This window comes from Mobula hypostoma, chromosome 8, assembly GCF_963921235.1.
Source record: "Mobula hypostoma chromosome 8, sMobHyp1.1, whole genome shotgun sequence".
NCBI classification, from domain to species: Eukaryota; Metazoa; Chordata; class Chondrichthyes; order Myliobatiformes; family Myliobatidae; genus Mobula; species Mobula hypostoma.
In genome coordinates this window covers 79,471,491-79,492,893 of record NC_086104.1, presented here as the reverse complement: position 1 = coordinate 79,492,893, position 21,403 = coordinate 79,471,491, and the positions used below count along the sequence as shown (strand labels likewise).

At 42.8% G+C, this 21,403-nt stretch overlaps 1 protein-coding gene across 6 annotated transcripts in view; it reads left to right on the top strand.

Annotated features, from left to right (window-relative positions):
- Positions 1-21,403, top strand: part of plcb1 (phospholipase C beta 1) — a 958,218-nt gene that overhangs the window by 819,303 nt on the left and 117,512 nt on the right. For all 6 annotated transcript variants that reach the window (XM_063056185.1, XM_063056184.1, XM_063056187.1 and 3 more), the window contains 2 exons: positions 13,847-13,931; positions 16,382-16,506. In XM_063056185.1, coding sequence (XP_062912255.1) covers positions 13,847-13,931; positions 16,382-16,506 — 210 coding nt within the window. The remainder of the gene's footprint in view (positions 1-13,846; positions 13,932-16,381; positions 16,507-21,403) is intronic.

Here is a 21,403-nt window from a genome sequence, read left to right as displayed (position 1 = left end):
GAAAACCAACAGAAGGCAACTAAAGGAGCCATGGTTGGGGAGGGGGGAAGATGAAACATTAGGGTAAGCTAGCCAACATTATCAAAGAGGATAGCAGAAGTTTTTTTTGTAAAGAGTAAACAAGAGGCGAGAGTAGATTTTGAACCGCTGGAAAATGACACTAGAGAGATAGTAATGGGGGACAAAGGAATGGCCGACAAAGTATTTTGCATCAGTCTTCACTGTGAAAGACACTAACGTTGGGCTGAAAGTTCGAGAGTGTCAGGAGGCAAAAGTGAATGCAGTTGCCATTACTAGGGAAAAGCAGTTTGGGAAACTGAAAGGTCTAAAAGTAAATAAGTCACCTGGACCAGATGGACTTTCATACCACAGTTCTGAAAGAGGTAGCTGAACAGATTGTGGAGGCACTAATAATGATCTTTCAATAATCACTGGATTCTGGAATGGTTCCAGAAGACTGGAAAATTGCAAATGTTGTTCCTTTCTTCAAGGAAGGAGGGAGGCAGAAGAAATGAAATTATAGGCCTGTTAGTCTGACTTCTGTGGTTGGGAACATGTTGGAGTTGATTGTGAAGGATGAGGTTTTGAGGTACCTCAAAGCACGTGGTAAAGTAGACCAAAGATAGCAATTTCCGAAAGGGAAAATCTTGCCTGACGAATCTTTTGGAATTCTTTGAGGAAATAACAAGCAGGATAGACAAGGAGAACCTGTGGCTGTTATGTAATTGCATTTTCAGAAGGCCTTTGACGAGGTGCCACACATGAGACTGCTTAACAAAATAAGAGCACATGGTGTACATGAAAGATACTAGCATTGGTAAAGCAATGGCTGATTAGCAGGAGGCATAGAATGGGAATAAAGGGAGCCTTTTCAGGTTGGCTGCCAGTGACTGGTGGTGTTCCACAAAGGTTGGTGTTGGGATAGCTTCTTTTTATGTTGTATGCCAATGATTTGGATGACAGAATTGATGGCTTTGTGGCTAAGTTTGCAAACGATACAAAGATAAATGGAGGGGCAAGTAGATTTTGAGGAAGCACGGAGGCTGCAGAAGAACTGAGACAGATTAGGACAATGGACAAAGTAGTGGCAAATGTAACAGTGTCGGGAAGTGTATGGTCATGCGTTTTGGTGGAAGGAATAAAGGCACAGGCTATTTTCTAGACAAGGAGAAAATTCAAAAATATGAGGTGCAAGGGGTCTTAGGAGTTCTCATGCAGGATTCCCTAAAAGTTAATTTGCAGATTAGTTGGTGGTGAGAAAGTCAAATGTAATGTTAGCATTCATTTCGAGAGGTTCAGAATATAAAAGCAAGGATGTAATGTCGAAGCTTTTTAAGGGACTGGTGTGGCCCTCATTTGGAGTATTGTGAGCAGTTTTGGGCCTTTATTTAAGAATAGATGTGCTGTTGTTGGAGAGGATTCAGAAGAGGGTCCCGAGAATGATTCTGGGATGAAAGACTTATCATAGGATGAGTGACTGATGATTTTCGGCCTTTACTCCTATCGAGTGTTGAAAGGCCTAAATAGAGTTGATGTGGAGAGGATGTTTCCTATGGTGGGGGAGTCTAGAACCAGGGGGCACAGCTTCAGAATAAAGAGACGTCCATTTAGAATGGAGAAGAGTGGAATTTCTTTAACCAGGTTGTAGTGAATCCGTGAAATTAGTTGCCAAAGACCCCTGTGGTCTTTGGGTGTATTTAAGGCAGAGGTTGATAGGTTAGTCAGGATGTGAAAGGTTACAGGAAGAGGGTTGGAGAATAGGTTTGAGGGGGAAATATTCAGCCATGATGAAATAGTGGACAAGGCTTGATGGGCCGAATGGCCTGATTCTGCTCCTATGTCTTATGATCTTATGGTCTTATGGAAAATAGTGTAACAGTTAGCGCAAAGCTGCTACAACACCAGCAACCCAGGTTTAATTCCACCACCGTCTGTCCGGAGTTTGCACATTCTCCTTGTGACTGTGAGGATTTCTACAGTGCTCCACATTCCAAAGGTGTACAGGTTAGTAAGTTAGTTGATCACATGGATGTAATTGGCCTGCACAGGCTCATTGTGCCAGAAGGGCTGTATCTCTAAATACTGCATCTCTTTAAAAACATTAATCCAACACTGGAAGCCAGGGAGAGGATGAGATGTTTGGGCACCAAACCTATGTCCATCGTTCTACAATGAAGGCAGATTACAGCTGGAAGTTGGGGTCCCACGTCAAGTACAGGTTTCCCCTGCCATCCGAAGGTAGAGCATTCCTATGAAACGGTTCGTAAGCCGGAATGGCGTAAAGCGAAGAAGCAATTACCAGTTATTTATATGGGAAAATTTTGTGAGCGTTTGCAGACCCAAAAATAACCTACCAAATCATGCCAAATAACACATAAAACCTAAAATAACAGTAACATATAGTAAAAGCAGGAATGATATGATAAATACACAGCCTATATAAAGTAGAATAACTTTTCCACAATCATTGCCTGAACTGTTCTCCGTAGCGAAAATTTCACACAAGCGCCGTCAGCAAAAACACGGCGCAAGCGCTCTCCAGTAACCTTTAAGCTATGAAGCTGCCAAATCATACCAAATAACGCATAAAAATAAATAGCCTATATAAAGTAGAAATAATGTATGTACAGTGTAGTATCACTTACGGGAATCGGGAAGACATTGAGCACACTGATGATGGTGTGTTAGGCTGAGTTGTCGGAGGTTGGGGTGGTGCAGTGGCCCCCACCCGCCGGGCAGCGAACCGATACCGATCCGCGAAGCATGCAGGGGCGCAGCGGTAGCCGGGAGGCACATAGCACATCTTTAAGAAAAAAGCCAAAATAAACAAGCTAATTAATTAGGTGCCGCCCAGCATGTAAATGTTGGCCCAGATCAGAGGAGATTGCCGATTGCATTGCCTCTGATCTGGGCCGACAATTATGTGCCGGGTGGCACCTAATTAATTAGCATGTTTATTTTGACTTTTTTCTTAAAGATGTGCTGGGTGCCTCCCGGCTACCGCTGCATTCTTCACAGATTGGTGTCTGTCCACGGCCCGGGGGCTGGGGTGGTGGGACACTGGGGTGTCATCTCATAGTCGATCAGGGCAGGCAGGTCATCTTCTGTTATCTCTGCCTGCCTCGATGTCGAAGGTTGAGGTTCGTCGTCTGCTGTGGCTGATGTGGAAGGCTTGCTTGACTGCTGAGCCTCATGCATTTTTCTATTATACAGTTCTTTGTAAGGACTCAAACCATCTTGCAGATATGCCCTAAACCGATGTACCCTTTCAAAATTAAAGTCATACTTTATCATTACTCAATCGGTTTTGATTGTTATCCTTTCCTCTTCCAATTGCATCAGCTCTTCATCTATCAGTTCTTGGTCATGGGATGCCAAAACCTCTTCAACATCATCTTCGTCAACTTCCACAAGCCAAACTCACTTTGTCCTTACTTGGTTCACCACGATCGAAACGCTTAATTATGTCTAGTTTTACGCTAAATGTAACACCCTTACGAGCTCTTTTCGGCTTTTCCGATACCTTAGAACTCACCTCGCTAACAGCTGCTCACAGGCACGTGTTAAAGCAATGCTGGCTAGAATGCCGTTCCGAATCCGGGGGGGGGGGAGCGGCTGCTTGGGGCGCGCATTTTTTTTTATCTCACACTGCTTTTCTTCGTAACAGTGAAAACACCTGTTAGCGAAAACAGGGAATTAATGTAGGTCTTTCGTAACAATGAGGTTTCGTAAAGCAAACGTTCGAAAAGCGGAGGACACCTGTAAAGCTGCAGGAATTATCACTTTGTTCCATTGTGTTTGGTGATGTAACTGCAAGCATGTCCAGCAGAGGGACCATGTTAGCTACTGAGTAAGTTGTGAGACAAGTGGGAGTTCAGTCCCACAGTGTCAATAAATCAGGTATCTTTAGAGTTTTATGGTTGTTATGATAACATTGATATTCACAGTGCATTAAAAAACTGACAGCATTTTCCTGTAGTCCATAAATATGTGGCTGAGCATCGAAGTCCAGAGTTGTTGACAGTGATTCACAGCTCCTCCCACACTGTGTGATTTCACTCCAAGGATATGCTGGTGAATAATTTTTACCGCTTGGGATTTACACATTATTCTCTCTGTAAATTACTCTGCTAATATTATCATTGACTGCAGGTGATATGAATGAGTTTTTTTTATAACATACATTTAATAGCGAATTCTGTGATCTTTAAAAAGAAAGGGATTCTCTCGGCCTCTATCATCATTTGAAGCCAGAATGTCAATTCTGGTTTAGTGGACAATGAAGAAATGCATTGCTCTCCTCACACTGCTGTAACCCAGCATCAATGCCTCCTGCACTGTCACTATTCTTCAGTGCCCCACTCTACTGGAATAGAAAAGAATTAGATTTTTTTATCACTGACATTTGATGAAAAAGTTGTTGTTTTTCAGCAGTAATCCAATACAAAGGCATAAAAATCTTTCAGTTACAAAAATAAATAAAATAAAGAAAAAAAAGGAATAATAAAGTAGTGTTTATTGGATCGTGGTCCATTCAGAAGTCTGGTGGCAAAGTAGAAACTGTTCCTAAATTTTTGGGTGCAGATCTTCAGGCTCCTGCACTTCCTCCCTGATGGTAGTAACAAGATGAGGATGTGTCCCAGATGGTAATGGACGCAATCTTCTTGAAGCATTGCCTCCTGAAGGTGTCCTCGATGTTGGGAAGGTTGTGCCCATGTTGGAGCTGGTTGAGTTATAATCCTCTGTAGCCTCTTGCTGTCCTGTGCATTGATGCCAGGCTGTAAGGAAACCAGTCAGGATGGTCTCCACCGTCCAGCTACAGAAATTTGCAGTTGTCTTTGGTACCATACTAAATCTTCTCACGCTCCCAACAAGGTAGAGCCACTGGTGTGCCTTCTTCGTGATTGCACCAGTGTGTCAGGCCCAGGACAGATCCTCTGAGATATTGATGCCTAGGAACTTAACATTGCTCAGTCTTTCCACCACGGACCCCTCAACAAAGACTGATGTGTGTTCTCCTAGCTTCCCCTTCCTAAGATCCACAAACTGTTCCTTGGTCTTGCTGACATTGAGGGTGAGGTTGTTATTGCAAATCCACTCAACCAGTGATCTATCTCACTCCTGTCAAACTTCCTCATTACCATTTGAGATTCTACCAAAAACACTGAAGTCATCAGTGTGTTTATATGTAGATAGAATACATTTGAACTGTGCTTAGCACACTCAATCTTGAGTGTAGAGAGAGTGGAGCAGTGGGCTGAGCATGCATCCTTGAGGGTTGCCTGTGCTTACAGTTATCAGAGAGGATATGTTATTACTGATCTGACTGTGGTTCTCCCAATAGGAAGTTAATGATCCAGTAGCAGAGAGAGGTTCAAAGGCCCAGGTTTTGAATCTTGGTTATTGAGGGGATGATGGTGTTGAGCGCTGAGTTGTAATCGATAAAACAGGAGTCTGACATACGTCTTGCGATTGTGTATGTGCTCCAAAGCAGAGTAGAGAGCCAGCGAGATTGCATCCACTTGCACTGTCGGCAAATTGCAGTGTGTTCTGGTCCTTGCTCAGGCTGAAGTTACTTTTAGCCATAACCAACCCCTGGAAGCTCTTCATTATGGTAGATGTTGTTGTTATTCCTTTCCTTGCCTTGTGGCGCATCGGGCGGCAATCTTGCTGTTCGTTCAGCATTTTTGTCTGTTTTTCACGAGGCTGAGTTGCTAGCTCGACGCTCGTCCCAGCATGGGTGGAAAGAGTTCAAGGAGCCGGCCAGATTTGAACCTGGAACCACAGGCCTTAAAGTCCAGTGCCAATACCACTACACCACCGGCCAACATGGTAGATGTGAATGTGATGGTTACTGAGGCAGCTCTTCCCAGGCACGGGTATAATTGCTGCTCTTTTGAGGCAGGTGGCAACTTCAGACCACAGCAGCAAGAGTCTGAAGCTGTCCTTGAACGTTCTAGCCGGTAGGACAGCACAGGCTTTCAATCCCTGACTAGAGGCACTACCGGGGCCTAATATCTTATGAGGGTTTAACCTCTTGGACATCAGCCTTTGAGATAGAGATGACAGGATTTTCTTTCCTCGCCCTCTTTTCCCCTTCTTTCCTTCCCCTTCCCTCTTTCTCTCACTTTATCTTTCCTCTCTCTCCCTATTTTCTCTGTTCCTCCCTCCCCCACTCTTTATCTCTCCTTACTCCCATCCCTATCTCTCCCCCCCACAACCTTTCCAGCTCTTCCATCCCCATTATCGAAAGGCTACAGGTCTCATCTACCTTTTCCTCAGGTTGGGTAAATACCCCAAGCAGTTACCTTCCTCAGGTTAAATTAGTTTATTTAAATTTAGATGAATAGTGATATTCTCAGGTATTATAAGGGTCTGACTCTACCTACAAAGAATTGAAATTCCTCACTGTAAAGGGTACAGAGATGTGATTCATGGGTAGATTAAAGTCTATTATGAGAGAAGATGCAAAAAAGTTATTTCGGAAATTATATCATCACCAGGCAGTGATTTCTGACAACCAAACAGTTTTTATTTTATAAAATTAAAATCTTACTTTCTACTGCCACTTATAATGTCAAGAGAAGGTTTATTTGCAAAATTAAGAAAATCGTAAAAGTGCAAAGTCATAACTATTTTAAAAATGCATGGAATATCTTGAGCTTATGACAGATCTCACAATTATCTAGATTTGAAGTCATTAGGATATTCATTAAATGATAAGTTGGTCTTAAAACCCCAAGTTGGCTACAGGCTCATGATTATGTTCACGGTCAAGGAATGATTCAGCCTTAAAGTGAATCTAATAACATTGAGCTGAAAGCATAGGTTTATATTATTTGGCTATTTTCATGGATTGCTTAATATATGTGTTAATATCTCATTTGAGAATTCAACTAATCTGAATGTTATTAGCTAAACACAACTGGCAAATAACGCTCTTACATGAGGTACAGCGAATCCCATATTTTTGAGCGGGATCATTCTTTGTTTAAAAAGTCTCCATGTTATCTGTGGACTAAGCTAATTATTCCTGATCCCATGGATGCATTGCCATTGTTTAATTATGTTTTTGTGGGTTCAGTCAGCTGTTCTTGAACAAAGTCCACATTGTATCGTTATTATTATTGCCATAAACTTGGCTAACTGAATAGCTTCAATGTTTGATTTGTCACATTCCTTAAACAACTATTACAAAGTTTCCCTGATCATGTAATTCCAAAGATTGCGGGTGTTTCTAACCTAATAACATTTTGCTAATCTTTTTAGGCTAAAGTAGATTCATGTGATTTATTTAAACTTCATATCCTCATTATGCATATATTTGCATGCCTCGAGGAAAGTAATTTCACTAATGTTTTTTATACATAAATCCACTGAGGCCACTTTGTTGAAAAGCAGACACCTAATAACATTACAGGTACAATATTACTTCTAATTGTGTTTCTTTTGATTTGAAAATGAACAATGAATACAATAACATAATAATTTGCATTTGTGTTCATCATTTGGGTTAACATAGATTTATTGATGACTCTAATAAAACCACAAGATATTGAAGCTCGCAGATTCTCGAAATCTGAACTTAAAACACAAAAGGCTGGTGATCACAAACCAGATCACTGAGGTATGCAGCAGGATGTTGGGGATCTTTTACCAGGCTGTTGTAGCAAGTGCAGTCTTCTTACTTTATTCTGGGGGAGCAACATTGGTGCTGGTGATGCAAAACAACTAAATAAAGTCATCAAAATGGCAGGATCCGTCCTTGGCCACAACCTGGACACTTTTGAGTTAGTGGTCACTAAACAAATTATTATCCATCATGGACAATCTGGCACCTCCGCTCCATGACCTACTGAATAAGCAGCAGAGCACCTTTTGGAATAGACTCATTCAGCTCCGCTGTCACAAGGATTGTTACAGAAAATACTTTCTACTAAGTGCAATAAGTATGTACAACGGTTCATCTGTGCGACAGAACACACATGATAGTACAATAGTCTCTGCTTTATTTCTCCATACATTATTATTGCACATTAGTGTACATTGGTAAATTATTATTGTGTATATTATTATTCTGTACTTTATTATTTAAGTCTGCACTCTGCTCTGTTTTTAAATGTTGCTGCTGTACCGAAAGAATTTCCCACTCGAGATCAATAAAGTACTTAATATATTAGATTATAAACAACAGAAAAGCTGCAGATGCTGGAAAACAAAGTAACACACACAAAATGCTGGAGGAACTCAGCAGGCCAGGCAGCATCTATGGAAAAGAGTAAACAGTGGACTTTTCAGGCTGGGACCCTTTTCCTAGCCTGCTGAATTCCCCCAGCACTTTGTGTGTATTAAAGGCTGGAGATACTCAGCGGGTCAGCCATCAACTTTGTGGTGAGAAATGGGGTTATTATTTTAGGCATTGGCCTTTTCTTGAAACTGAGAAAGTTGGAGATAAATAAGCTTTAGGTTGTAGATAAATGGGGGAGAGGATGAAAAGGGGTAGATAGACTGGAGACCAGGAGAGTTTAAGCAACACAAGTCATGGTGGAGCAAGGTGACAGAGGATGGGAACAATAATGAGTAACTAAAAAAATAACTTGGATAATCTGAGAATGATCAAAGTAGGAGCAGGAGTTGGCCGCCAAGCACCTTAAGCCCTCACTGCCATTCAGTAAGACGGTGACATTCCCTGTTCCTCATTCACACTTTCATACTCAGTCTCCAGAGCCTCTCATTCCCTTTGTCCAAATCACTGTTGATACCAACTTCAATTGCCCTCAGTAACAGAGCAGCCACTATCTTCCAGAGATCCACAACACTCGGGCAGCCTGGTGGCTGTTGTCACCGTTGTATCACACCTCTAGTGAACTGGGTTTAACCCTGTCCTTAAGCACTGTGGTGCACACTTTCTCCTCATGCTCGCATAATTTTTCCTGGGGTGCTCTGGGTTTTCCTTCACCCCAAAAGAGAACTGGTTGGTAGGTTAACTGGTTGGTAGTACCTTTAGTATAGATGGGTGATAGGAGAATTGGGCTGGAGTGGATGGGCATGTGAGAGGGACCAGGTTACAGAGAAGTAAGTGGGAGAATGAGACTGAGATTGTTCTGAAGACCAGCATAGGGTCAGTGGCCCAAATGGCCTTTTTAATTTTGGGGTGGCGCAATAGCGTAACTGAATTGGATAGCATATCAGTATAACGATATTACAGAGCCAGCAACCAGGTTCAATTCTGCTACCATCTGTAAGAAATTTGTACATTCTCCCCGTGACCATATAGATTTCCTCTAGGTGCTCCACTTTCCTCCCACATTCCAAAGACATTCGAGTAAGTAGGTTAATTAGTCACATTGGTGTATTTGTGCAGCACAGTTTCGTGGGTTGGAAGGGTCTGTCACTGTGCTGCATCTACAAATAAATAAAATGTCATGAGAGGTATGAACGTGTTAAGAAGGTTCCCATTTCACTCACTCCAGGATGAAAGATTTGGCTGACCTTTTATCTGGGAATTATGACTCATTACTAACTCTGGGAATCCCCCCACCATTAAGAATGAATTATTTTAGCAAGTAAAATACTCTCTCAGAATCAATCTGACCACTTCTTATTCTTCTAAACCCCAACGAGTTTTGGTCAGTGGTTTTCAGTCCCTCTTCATAGAACATCACTCTTGAGGGTTGTGGATCTGTGGAATGCTCTGCCTCAGAAGGCAGTGGAGGCCAGTTCTCTAGATTCTTTCAAGAAAGAGTTAGATAGAGCTCTTAAAGATAGCAGAGTCAAGGGATATGGGGAGAAGATAGGAACAGGGTACTGATTGTGGATGATCAGCCATGATCACAGTGAATGGCGGTGCTGGCTTGAAAGGCTGAATGGCCTACTCCTGCACCTATTGTCTATTGAACTAAGAATCAATCTGGTGACCATGCACTGGACTGACTCCAGGATAGATATATCCTGTATTATTTATGGGGTCTGAAACGGTGCACATAACATTGTGCCTGTGCTTGTTCTGTTTTTGTTCCTTGTCTATAGCACTGAAGACTTAAGTTATTTTCCTCAACATCCCTTTCGGTCTTGAATGATGCCCTTAGATCTTCTTCCTCCTTCCTTCCAGCTCATTGCTGGTATAGTACATGGACATCTTGGTCTGCCAGTGACCTTCAAAGAGATGGAAGATACCAGAAAATAGTTCCACTGCACTGAAGAGCTCAGCAGACAATTCCTCCAAATCTAGTCAAGAAGAAAAGGAAATCTTATGAAAGGTTCAAAAAAACTATGTAATGATAGAGGTCTAGAAAATTATAAAGCTAGCAGGAAGGAGCTCAAGAATGCAATTAGGAGAGCCAGAAAGGGTTACGAGAAGGCCTTGGCGAGCAGGATTGAGGAAAACCCCAAGAATTTCTACAAGTATGTGAAGAGCAAGAGGGTAAGACATGAGAGAAAAGAACCAATCAAGTGTGACAGTGGAAATGTGTGTATGGAATCGGAGGAGATAGCATAGGTACTTAATGAGTACTTTGCTTCAGTATTCACTGTGGAAAAGGACCTTGGTGATTGTAGGGATGACTTACAGTGGACTGAAAAGCTTGAGCATATAGACATTAAGAAAGAGGATGTGCTGGAACTTTTGGAAAACATCAAGTTGGATAAGTCACTGGTCCGGATGAGATATATCCCAGGCTACTGTGGGAAGCGAGGGAGGAGATTGCTGAGCCTCTGGCAATGATCTTTGCACCATCAATGGGGACAGGAAAGGTTCCGGAGGATTGGAGAGTTGCAGATGTTGTTTCCTTATTCAAGAAAGGGAGTAGAGATAGCGCAGGAAATTATAGACCAGTGAGTCTTACTTCAGTGGCTGGTAAGTTGATGGAGAACATCCTGAGAGGCTGGAATTATGATCATTTGGAGAGGCATAATAAGATTAGGAATGGTCAACATGGCTTTGTCAAAGGCAAGTCGTGCCTTACGAGACCAATTGAATTTTTTGAGGATGTGACTAAACACTGATGAAGGTAGAGCAATAGATGTAGCATATATGGATTTCAACAAGTATTAATGGTAAGACTCCTGACAGTGTGGAGGATCAGAGGGATCTTGGGGTCTGAGTCCATTGGCCACTCAAAGCTGCTGCGCAGGTTGACTGTGCAGTTAAGAAGTCATACGGTGTTTTGGCCTTCATCAACCGTGGGATTGAGTTCAAGAGCTGAGAGATAGTGTTACAGCTATATAGGACCCCGGTCAGACCTCACTTGGAATACTGTGCTCAGTTCTGGTCACCTCACTACAGGAAGGATGTGGAAACTATAGAAGGAGTTCAGAGGAGATTTACAAGGATGTTGCCTGGATTGGGGAGCATGCCTTATGAGAATAGGTGAAGTGAACTTGGCCTTTTCTCCTTGGAGCAACGGTGGATGAGAGGTGACCAGATAGAGGTGTATAAGATGATGAGAGGCATTGATCGTGTGAATAGTCAGAGGCTTTTTCCCAGGGCTGAAATGACTAACATGGGAGGACACAGTTTTAAGGCGCTTGGAAGTAGGTACAGAGGAGATGTCAGGGGTAAGTTTATTACGCAGAGAGTGGTGAGTGCGTGAATGAGCTGCTGGGGCAGTGGTAGAGGCAGATACAATAGGGTCTTTTAAGAGACTCCTCAATCGGTACATGGAGCTTAGAAAAATAGAGGGGTATGGGTAACCCTCGGTAATTTCTAAAGTAAGTACATGTTCGGCACAGCATTGTGGGCCGAAGGGCCTGTATTGTGCTGTAGGTTTTTCTATGTTTCTGTGTTTCTAGCTATTGCAGGAAACAGTTTAATAGTGAATAGTGCTGCCTCCAGCATATCGAAGTTTTCCAACAGTTGGAGAACCTACTTTCTCCATTCCATTCTCAGCCAATGTTCTTAACCTGCAAGGTTTTAAGAGAATGAAGAATAAAACAATATCTGCCTTTTCTGGATGGAGTTTAGGCTGATTAAATTTACACTGAAGCAGGAGTCTCCAATAGATTCTTAGCACCCTCGTGTACCAAAGGACCATGTTCACTTTGGAAACTTGAAAAAATACTTGCACACAGATACTGACACAATGCAGTAGAGTGTTTTGCAATTAGTTTTTTGTAGTACATGTTTCTACATTGGTTTCTGTTGGTATAGGAATGAATATGTTACTCTTTGGTACTCTGCCAAGCAATAAATTTTGAGGTCCTGCATTCTCCACAGACTCACAATGCTGCATTATGCTTTTATCAGGCCCACTCATCACATGAATCATGCTGTCAGCAAGCAGCTGAGAAGATACTTGGCTGCAAGTAAAACCACCCATCTATTTCAAAGTTCTAAAATACTTGTGCTTGTTTTTCTTCTTTAGTTCATAATATGATTTGAATTCCTCTCCTAAATTAAATCACTCCCAAGTATGCAGTGGATTATTCCTGAAATAAATCCCAAATTGTTTCACTGTGGGTGCCAATCTGGATCAAGTCTTAAAACCTATCTGTGGTTGTTTGCAAGTGATTAAAATCTGATGTTTATTGAATGTGTCTGTCACAGAGTCACAGAGCAAAACAGGTCAGATACAAGCCCTTTGGCTAAATGAGTCCATATCGACCACAGTGCTGACCCAGCTGGCCCCAATTTCTACGTCAGGTCTCCCTAAGCCCCACTCCTCGATGTGTCCATCCAAGTGCGTCTTGAGTGATACAACTGTAAATGAAGAACGTCTGATGCTGGGCCTGTATTCATTGGAATTCAGAAGAATGAGGGGTCACCTGGTTGAAACCAAATGAATGGTGAAAGGCCTTGATAGAGTGGATGTGGAGGGAATGCTTCCTATGGTGGGAGAGTCTAAGACCTGAGGACACGGCCTCAGAATAGAGGGGTGTTCCTTTAGAATGGAGATGAGGAGGATTTTCTTTAGCCAGAGGGTGGTGAATATGTGGAATTCTTTGCCACAGGCAGCTCTGGAGGCCAAATCTTTATGAATATTTAAGGAAGAAGTTGATAGATTTTTGAATGGGCAGGGCATGAAGGGTTATGGGGAGAAGACAGGAGATTGGGGCTGAGAGGAAAATTGGATCAGCCATGATGAAATGGCAGAACAGACTCAGTGGGCCAAATGGCCTAATTCTGCTCCTATATCTTATGGTCTTAACCAGTTCCTCTGGCAGCTCATTCTATATTCTCACCACCCTCTGCCTGAAAAAGTTAATCCTCAGGTCCTTATTTAGTCTTTCCCCTCACACCCTAAAACTATGCACCCTAGTTTTGAACTCCTCTACCCTGGGGAAAAGACTGTTACTGTCCACCTTATCTCATGATTTTAAACATTTCTATAAGGTCGAAATTCCACAGAATCTTATATTCCACAAAAGAAAAAAGTCGAGCCTGGCCAACCTTTTCCTATAATTCAGGCCTTTCGTCCTGGCAACACCCTTCTGAATTTTATCTGCACTCATTCCAGTTTAACCATGTCCTTTCCATGAACAGGGTAGCCAAGTCCTTACACAGTACTCCAAGTGCCGCCTCACCAGCAACTTGTACAACTTCAATATAATGTCCCAATACCTTTACTCAATGCCTGATTGATGAAGGTGATGAGGTGTACTAAATGTCTTCTCACCACCCTGTCTACTGTGATACTGCTTTCAACTAACTATGCACTTGTGCTCCTAAATCTTTTCTGTTCCATCACACTCACACTTGGCCTACCATTCATAGCTTAGGTCCCACCATGGTTTGACTTTACAGAAGGCATCACCTCACACTTTGCTTTGTTAAAATCCATTTGCTGCTCCCTAACTAAACACATTTGCCTTGTAATCAATGATAACCTTCTTTGTGCTTTATTTGCAGAGAATAATAAGAGTTTTGAAATGTCATCTTTTGTGGAGACAAAGGCCCTGGAACAGTTGACAAAATCTCCAGTGGAATTTGTGGAGTATCCTTTCAGAACAATTGTACAGCCAGACTCTATCTTATGTTTCAAAGCACACTCTGTCACCATTGGTCGGAAACCATTCAATGGAATCTGTTCCACAGAGAGATGCGATCTGCAGGGGTTCAAGTTACACTGAGTGGCCACTTTATTAGGTACACCTGTACCCCTGCTCCTTTATGCAAATATTTAATCAACCAATCATGTGGCAGCAACTCAAAGTATAAGTACATGGTCAAGGGATTTAGTTGTTGTCCAGACCAAACATCAGAATGGGGGAGAAATGTGATCTAAGTGACTTAGACTGTGGAATGATTGTTGGTGCCAGATGGGGTGGCTGGAGTATTTCAGGAACGAGATCTTCTGGGATTTTCATGCACAAGTTTCTAGAGCTTGTAGAGAATGGTGTGAAAAACAAAAAAAAATCCAGTAAGTGGTAGGTCTGTGTTCAAAAATGCCTTGTTCATGATAGAGGTCAGAGGAGAATGGCCAGACTGGTTCAATCTGACAGGAAAGTGGCAGTAACTCAAATAACCACATGTTGCAACAGTGGTTTGCAGAAAAGCATCTCTGAATGCACATAACGAACCTTCAAGTGGATGAACTGCAGCATCAGCAGAGGACCACAATGGGTTCCTAGATGTACCTAATAAAGTGGCCAGTGAGTGTATAATCATAGAATCAAAAGTACTAAGCCATTTAAAATAAATACTTTGATGTTGATTTTAAAATTGCACAAAGGAACACTGAGTACACATGTTAATGGTCCAAAAGTAAACAACCTGATTTCAATCCAAATGATGTGTATCAGGCACATTCAGGGTATTTAATTGAGTGTTGCAAAGTAGTCCAATATTACAAACAACAGAAAATCTGCAGATGCTGGAAAAACAAGCAACAGGCAGCAAATGCTGGAGGAACTCAGCAGGCCAGGCAGTATCTATGGGTATAAGTACAATCTACGTTTCGGGCCAAGACCCTTGGGCAGAACTGGAGAAAAAAAAGATGAGGCGTATATTTTTACTGAGTTCCTCCAGCATTTTGTGTGTGTTGCTTAGTCTAGCATTAATAAGTTTTGCTGTGTAATTTTCTCAGCAAAGCCATCTCATGAAATGATATTTTAGAGAAGGAGCAGACATTCATGGAAAAATAAAAGTCCAACAAAACCTTCACATTGAATTTTAGTGTGTTTCTGGTTATATGTAGTAATCTTATTCTGAATTGAAATCTCGCCTTTTGCCGTGACCGGTGGCTTACACCCTGATCTTCAAGAAAATGGGTTACAAAGTTTATGTGTATAGTGGTGTTTGTGTGCACTGTACAATAGAATTTCATCTGAGAAAAAATGCACAAGGATTGCAAATTGCACACACAAACGAAAGCCGGCTTTCACAAAAATCGGGTCCCCAAGGTCCTCCCCACCATCACAGCTCCAAACTCCCAGCCTATGTCCAACTCCCACAATGAGCATAGGTGAGAACAATGACCTAACTTACTGTTCTCACCTCTGTCTTCTCCTCCACCCCCCTCACAGCCCCACCCCGAATGAGCTGTGATTTACACAACCAACACTGCCTTGCAATCCTCCACTTGCTCCACAATGGCAGGACAAGCTAAATGAGGCAATCTTGCAAGATAAATACACAAGGCACCTCGGACCTTGCCTGCAATGTAATTTCACAGAGGGAGCCTTGACTGCAAAAGCTGCCTTAGCCAGCCTCACCTTACCAGTTCTGCACTTCGTTCTGAGCCCAGATGAATTGGTTGAAATCAGACTGTACTTCCTGACTATGACCACTGTGTGGAGCTGTGCTTCAACTGACACTGACAACAATAACCATACCTGATTCAAATTGCTAACTTTAGTTACTCATTGGTAGTTATAATCCAGTAAGTTCATACAGAGATTCCTCAGATGCTGGAAATCTTCAGGAACACACACAAAATGCTGGAGCAACTCAATAGGTCAGACAGCATGTATGAAGGGAGATAAACAATCAATGTTTCAGTCCGAGATGCTTCAACAGGGTCTCAGTCAGGGTTTTATGTATGCAGGGCTTGGAATGCTTCTTGAAGAAGATTTTCCATTTGGAAGATCATTCCTAGTGCTTCTGTGGGAAAATAGCAGGATCAGCTACGTGCTGGTGGTATCAGAATTAGATACTTTACCTTTTATGTTAAGACATTTTCTCAAAAGAATTCCCAAAATAGCACATGTTACAAGCAGAAACCGCTGGAGATACGAAGGCATACGGAGTAAAAAGTAAGTGGAGAGAACTTGGGACATAGATCATTCCGGAACCCAATTGAATATTATAATCCTCCTCCTGTGCAAAAACCAGTCAGAATTTCACTTAGATCTCCACATAGTGATGACATTTGTAATATTGTTTAGACTTTCATCTACATGTCTTTCATTTTCTGTTCACTCTTCCTGAGTAAATACTCTGCAGATACAACAAGCGGCAGCTTAGTCGCATTTATCCCAAGGGAACCCGGGTGGATTCCTCCAACTACATGCCTCAGGTGTTCTGGAATGCCGGCTGTCACTTGGTGGCTCTGAACTTCCAGACTGTCGGTGAGTATGACGAGTGTATCAACTTCTATTAGGGCTTCCGACAAGAGGGATCCTGCACGGCTTGTTTCCCTGCACTGGCAACTAGAAGGTCACACACTCGAGACAGTGAGTTACTTGTTTCAGACCAACAGCAATTTATCACAGAGGGATCTTTAAAATCCAGCAAGCTGTGAGTGCAAAGTACTGAGAACATTCACGGCTGAATTGGACAGATGTTGGTGTCTAAGAATAATTGAGGTTTATGAATGTGAAAGAAATGGAGCCATGAACTTATTGCAGAGCAGGCTGAAGGAGCCATGTGGCCTGCTACTTCATGTGGCTCCATGTAGTACCTGGTAGAAGGTTCAGTGTTAACAATAATGAAGACATTTAGCAGAAGTAAAGGGCAGGACCTCCTGGGTTGTGATCACAGATTGCGACCCATGCCACATACTAGTGAGACTGGAAATAGGAAGATTATACAGTTTAACACGTGACTAATGAGTTGGTGTAGGAGGGAGGGCTTCAGGGAAGGTCGCATCATACAAAGTAGACAGTGGCTCCTGAATTAGAGGAGGTCTAAAATCCTTGTGGAAAGGTTTGCTAGTGCTGCACAGTGGGGGGAGGGGGGGGCAGGGAGAGTTAAAACAGAGTTGCAGGGGGATGGGGACCAGTGTGCCAGACATATAGTGGAGAGGTTGTTGAGACAGATATTATTAAGATCTCAGGCAAAGTCAGGAATCGAAAGGTTGAGCATGGTACGCCTAATGTCCTGAGCTGTGTATATTTCAATGCAAGAAATATTGTTAGGAAAGGCAAATGAGCTCAGGGCATGGATCAACATATGGAATTATGATATCGTAGGCACTAATGAGTCTTGATTGAGTCTTCAATGTTCCGGGGCTCTGTTGTTTTAGATGTAACAGAGCAGAAGGGATTAAAGGAGAAGGGGTGACATTACCAGTCAAGGGAAAGGCCAATTCTTGATGGTATCAGAAAGGTTCTGGCAAGTGTGGTTTGGGACAGACTTTTTTTTGACACAGAAACATTTTTTTTCTAAGCTCCATGTACCTATCTAAGAGTCTCTTCAAAGACCCTATTGTATCCACCTCTACCACCGTTGCTGGCAGTGCATTTCACACACTGTGTGAAAAATATACCTCATCTTCTGTCGCTCCAAGGAGAAAAGGCCAAGTTCACTCAACCTAGTCTCATAAGGCCTGCTCTCCAATCCAGGCAACATCCCTGTAAATCTCTACACTCCCTCTACAGAATCCACATCCTTCCTGTAGTGAGGTGACTAGGACTGAACACAGTACTCCAAGTGGGGTCTAACTAAGGTCTTATATAGCTGCAACATTACCTCACAGCTCTTGAACTCAATCCCACGGTTGATGAAGGCCAACACACCACATGCCTTCTTAATAACACTGTCAACCTGTGCAGCAGCTTTGAGTGTCCTTTGGACACAGATCTCAAGATCTTGCTAATCCTTCACACTGCCAAGAGTCTTACCATTAATATTATATTCTGTTTTCATATTTGACTGACCGAAGTGAACCACTTCACACTTATCTGGGTTGAAGCCCATCTGCCACTTCTCAGCCCAGTTCTGCATCCTATCAATGTCCCGCTGTAACCTCTGACAATCCTCCAGACTCTCCATAGCACCCCCAACTGTTGTGTCATCAGCATACTTACTAATCCACACTTCTACTTCCTCATTCAGGTCATTTATAAAAATCACAAAGAGGAGGGGTCCCAGAACAGATCCCTGTGGAACATCACTGGTCACTGCCCTACATGCAAAATATGAACCATCTACAACCACCCTTTGCCTTCTGTGGGCAAGCCAATTCTTGATACACATAGCAAGCTATCCTTGGATCCCATGCCTCATTAATTTCTGAATGAGCCTCTCATGGGGAACCTTATCAAATACTTTATTGAAATCCATATTAGATTAGATTATGAGGATACGCAGTCCTCTTTTATTGTCATTTAGTAATGCATGCATTAAGAAATGATACAATGTTCCTCCGGTGTGATATCACAGAAACTCAGGACAGGCCAAGACTGAAAAACTAACAAAAACCACATAATTATAACGTATAGTTACAACAGTGCAACAATACCATAACTTGATGAAGAACAGGCCATGGGCACAGTAAAAGAGTTCAAAGTCCCTCGAAAGTCACACATCTCACACAGACAGGAGAAGGAAGAAAACTCTCCCTGCCATGCCTGACCACAGTCCAACTCTGAGTCCTCCGAAAACTTCGAGCTCCGATCAGCCCTCTGACACCGAGTACCGAGCACCATCTCTGCCGAATGCTTCGACCCCAGCCTCGGTCGCCAGCAGCAGGCAAAGCCGGGGATTTTGGGGCCTTCCCTCCAGAGATTCTCGATCGCACAGTAGCAGTGGCAGCGAACTGGGCATTTCTTCAGAAATTTCTCCAGATGTTCCTCTGTGCCTTCTCACGTGTCTCCATCAAATCAGAATTGTGCACGGCATCCTACTTACAAATACGATATCATTTCACCGGAGAGCTGCGTCGCACTGCAATCTTCTCCTCCCCCCTCCAGTGCTACATCCAGTGCTCTACCTTCATCAATGTGTTTTGTTACATCCTCAAGTAATTAAATCAGGTTCGTAAGGCATGACCTGCCCTTACCAAAGCCATGCTGACTATCCCTAATCAGATTATATCTCTCCAACTGCTCATAAATCCTGCCTTTCAGGATCTTCTCCAACATCTTGCCCACCACTGAAGTAAGACTCACTGGTCTGTAATATCCTGGGTTATCTCTACTCCCTTTCTTGAACAAGGAAGCAACGTTTGCAACCTTTCTATCCTCTGGTACCTCTCCCATCCCTATTGGTGATGCAAAGATCAGCACCAGAGGCTCAGCAATCTTCTCCCTCGCTTCCACAGTAGCCTGGAGTACATCTTGTCCGGTCCCCACAACTTATCTAACTTAATACCTTTCAAAAGCTCCAGCACATCCTCTTTCTTAATGTCTATACACTCAAGCATGTCAGTCTGTTGTAAGTCATCCCCACAATTGCCAAGCTCCTTTTCACTGGTGAATACCGAAACAAGGTATTCATCAAGTACCTCCACTACCTCCTCTTGACTAGATTTTCTACATCCTTTGTACACCATGATTCTTTCACCTTTCCGTGCCTCAATGGAACATACCTATGCAGAACGCCATGCAATGTTCCTTGAACATTTGCCACATTTCTGCCATGCATTTCCCTGAGAATAGCTGCTCCCAATTTATGTTCCCAAGTTCCTGATTCCTGACTAATAGCATCATATTTAGAACATAGAACATAAAATAGTACAGCACAGTACAGGCCCTTCGGCCCACAATATTTCCCCCTATTCCCATTAAATGTTTTCACAAATTGTCTGCTCCTATCCCTCTCCAGTACTATGGTAAAGGAGTTAGAGTTGTGATCACTACATCCAAAATGCTCTCCCACCGAGAGACCTGACTCCTGACCAGGTTCATTTCCCAATACTAGATCAAGTACAGCCTCTCCTCTAGTTGGCTCATCTACATATTGCATCAGGAAACCTTCCTGAACACACCCAACAAACTCCACCCCATCTAAACCCCTTGCTCTTAAGGAGATGCCATTCAATATTAGGAAAATTAAAACAATCCATCACGACAACCCTGTTATTATTGCACCGTTCCAGAATCTGCCTCCCAATCTGCTCCTGGATGTCTGTGTTACTACTGGGGTGGGGAGGGGCCTATTAAAAACACCCAGTAGAGTTATTGTCCCCCTCCTGTTTCTAACTTCCACCCACAATGACTCAGTAGACAATCCTTTTGAAGCATCTAAAGCCCAGCACAATCAGCAGCCATTCCTGCTCCTGAGTCATCCAAGTCTCTGTAATGGTCACAACATCATAGTTCATGTATTGATCCATGCTCTAAGTTACATCCACCTTGCTTATGATATTCCTTGCATTAAGATAGACACATCTCGAGCCATCTGGCTGAGTGCTTCTTTGCTCTATCATCTGCCTATCCTTCCTCATAAACTCCCTACAAGCTGTCACGACTTGTGCGCCAATTACCCCATCCTCTGCCTCTTCACTTCGGTTCCTACCACCCTGCAAATCTAGTTTAAACCCTCCCCAACAGCGTCAGCAAACCTTCCTCCCACGATATTGGTTCCCCTCCAGTTCAGGTACAGCCCGTCCCACTTGTACAGATCACCCCTTCCCCAGGAAAGGTTCCAATGATCCAAGAACTTGAAACCCTGTCCCCTGCACCATCTCCTGAGCCAGACTGTTTTCTGGCAAGGTGTACTTGGTAAGTGGGAGACCTTCAAAAGTGAAATTTTGAGAGTACAAGACTTGTTTGTGCCTGTCGGAATCAAGGTTAAAGATAACAGGTTCAGGGAGCCTTGGTTTTCAAGAGATATTGAAGTCCTGGTTAAGGAAAAAAGAAGGTGCATAGCAGGTAGAGACAGGTAGGAGCAAATGAAGTACTTATGGAGTTAAGAAGTACTTATGGAAGAGAACACTTAAGAAAGAGCTCAGGAGGGCTAAAAGAAGACAAGAGATTGCCCTAGCAGAAAAGGTGAAGGAGAATCCTAAGGGATCCTACAGAAATGTTAAGAAAAGGATTGTAAGGGATAGAATTGGTCCTCTGGAAGATCAGAATGGTAATCCATGTGTAGAGCCAAAAGAGATGGGGAAGATCTTAAATAGATTTCTTGCATCGGTATTAACTGAGGAGATGGACACAGAGTCTATAGAAGTCAGACAAAGCAGCATCAACTTCATGGACCCTGTACAGATTACAGAGGAGGAGGTGTTTGCTCTCCTGAGGCAAATTAGGATGGATAAATCCACAGGGCCTGACAAGGTGTTCCCTCAGACCCTGCAGG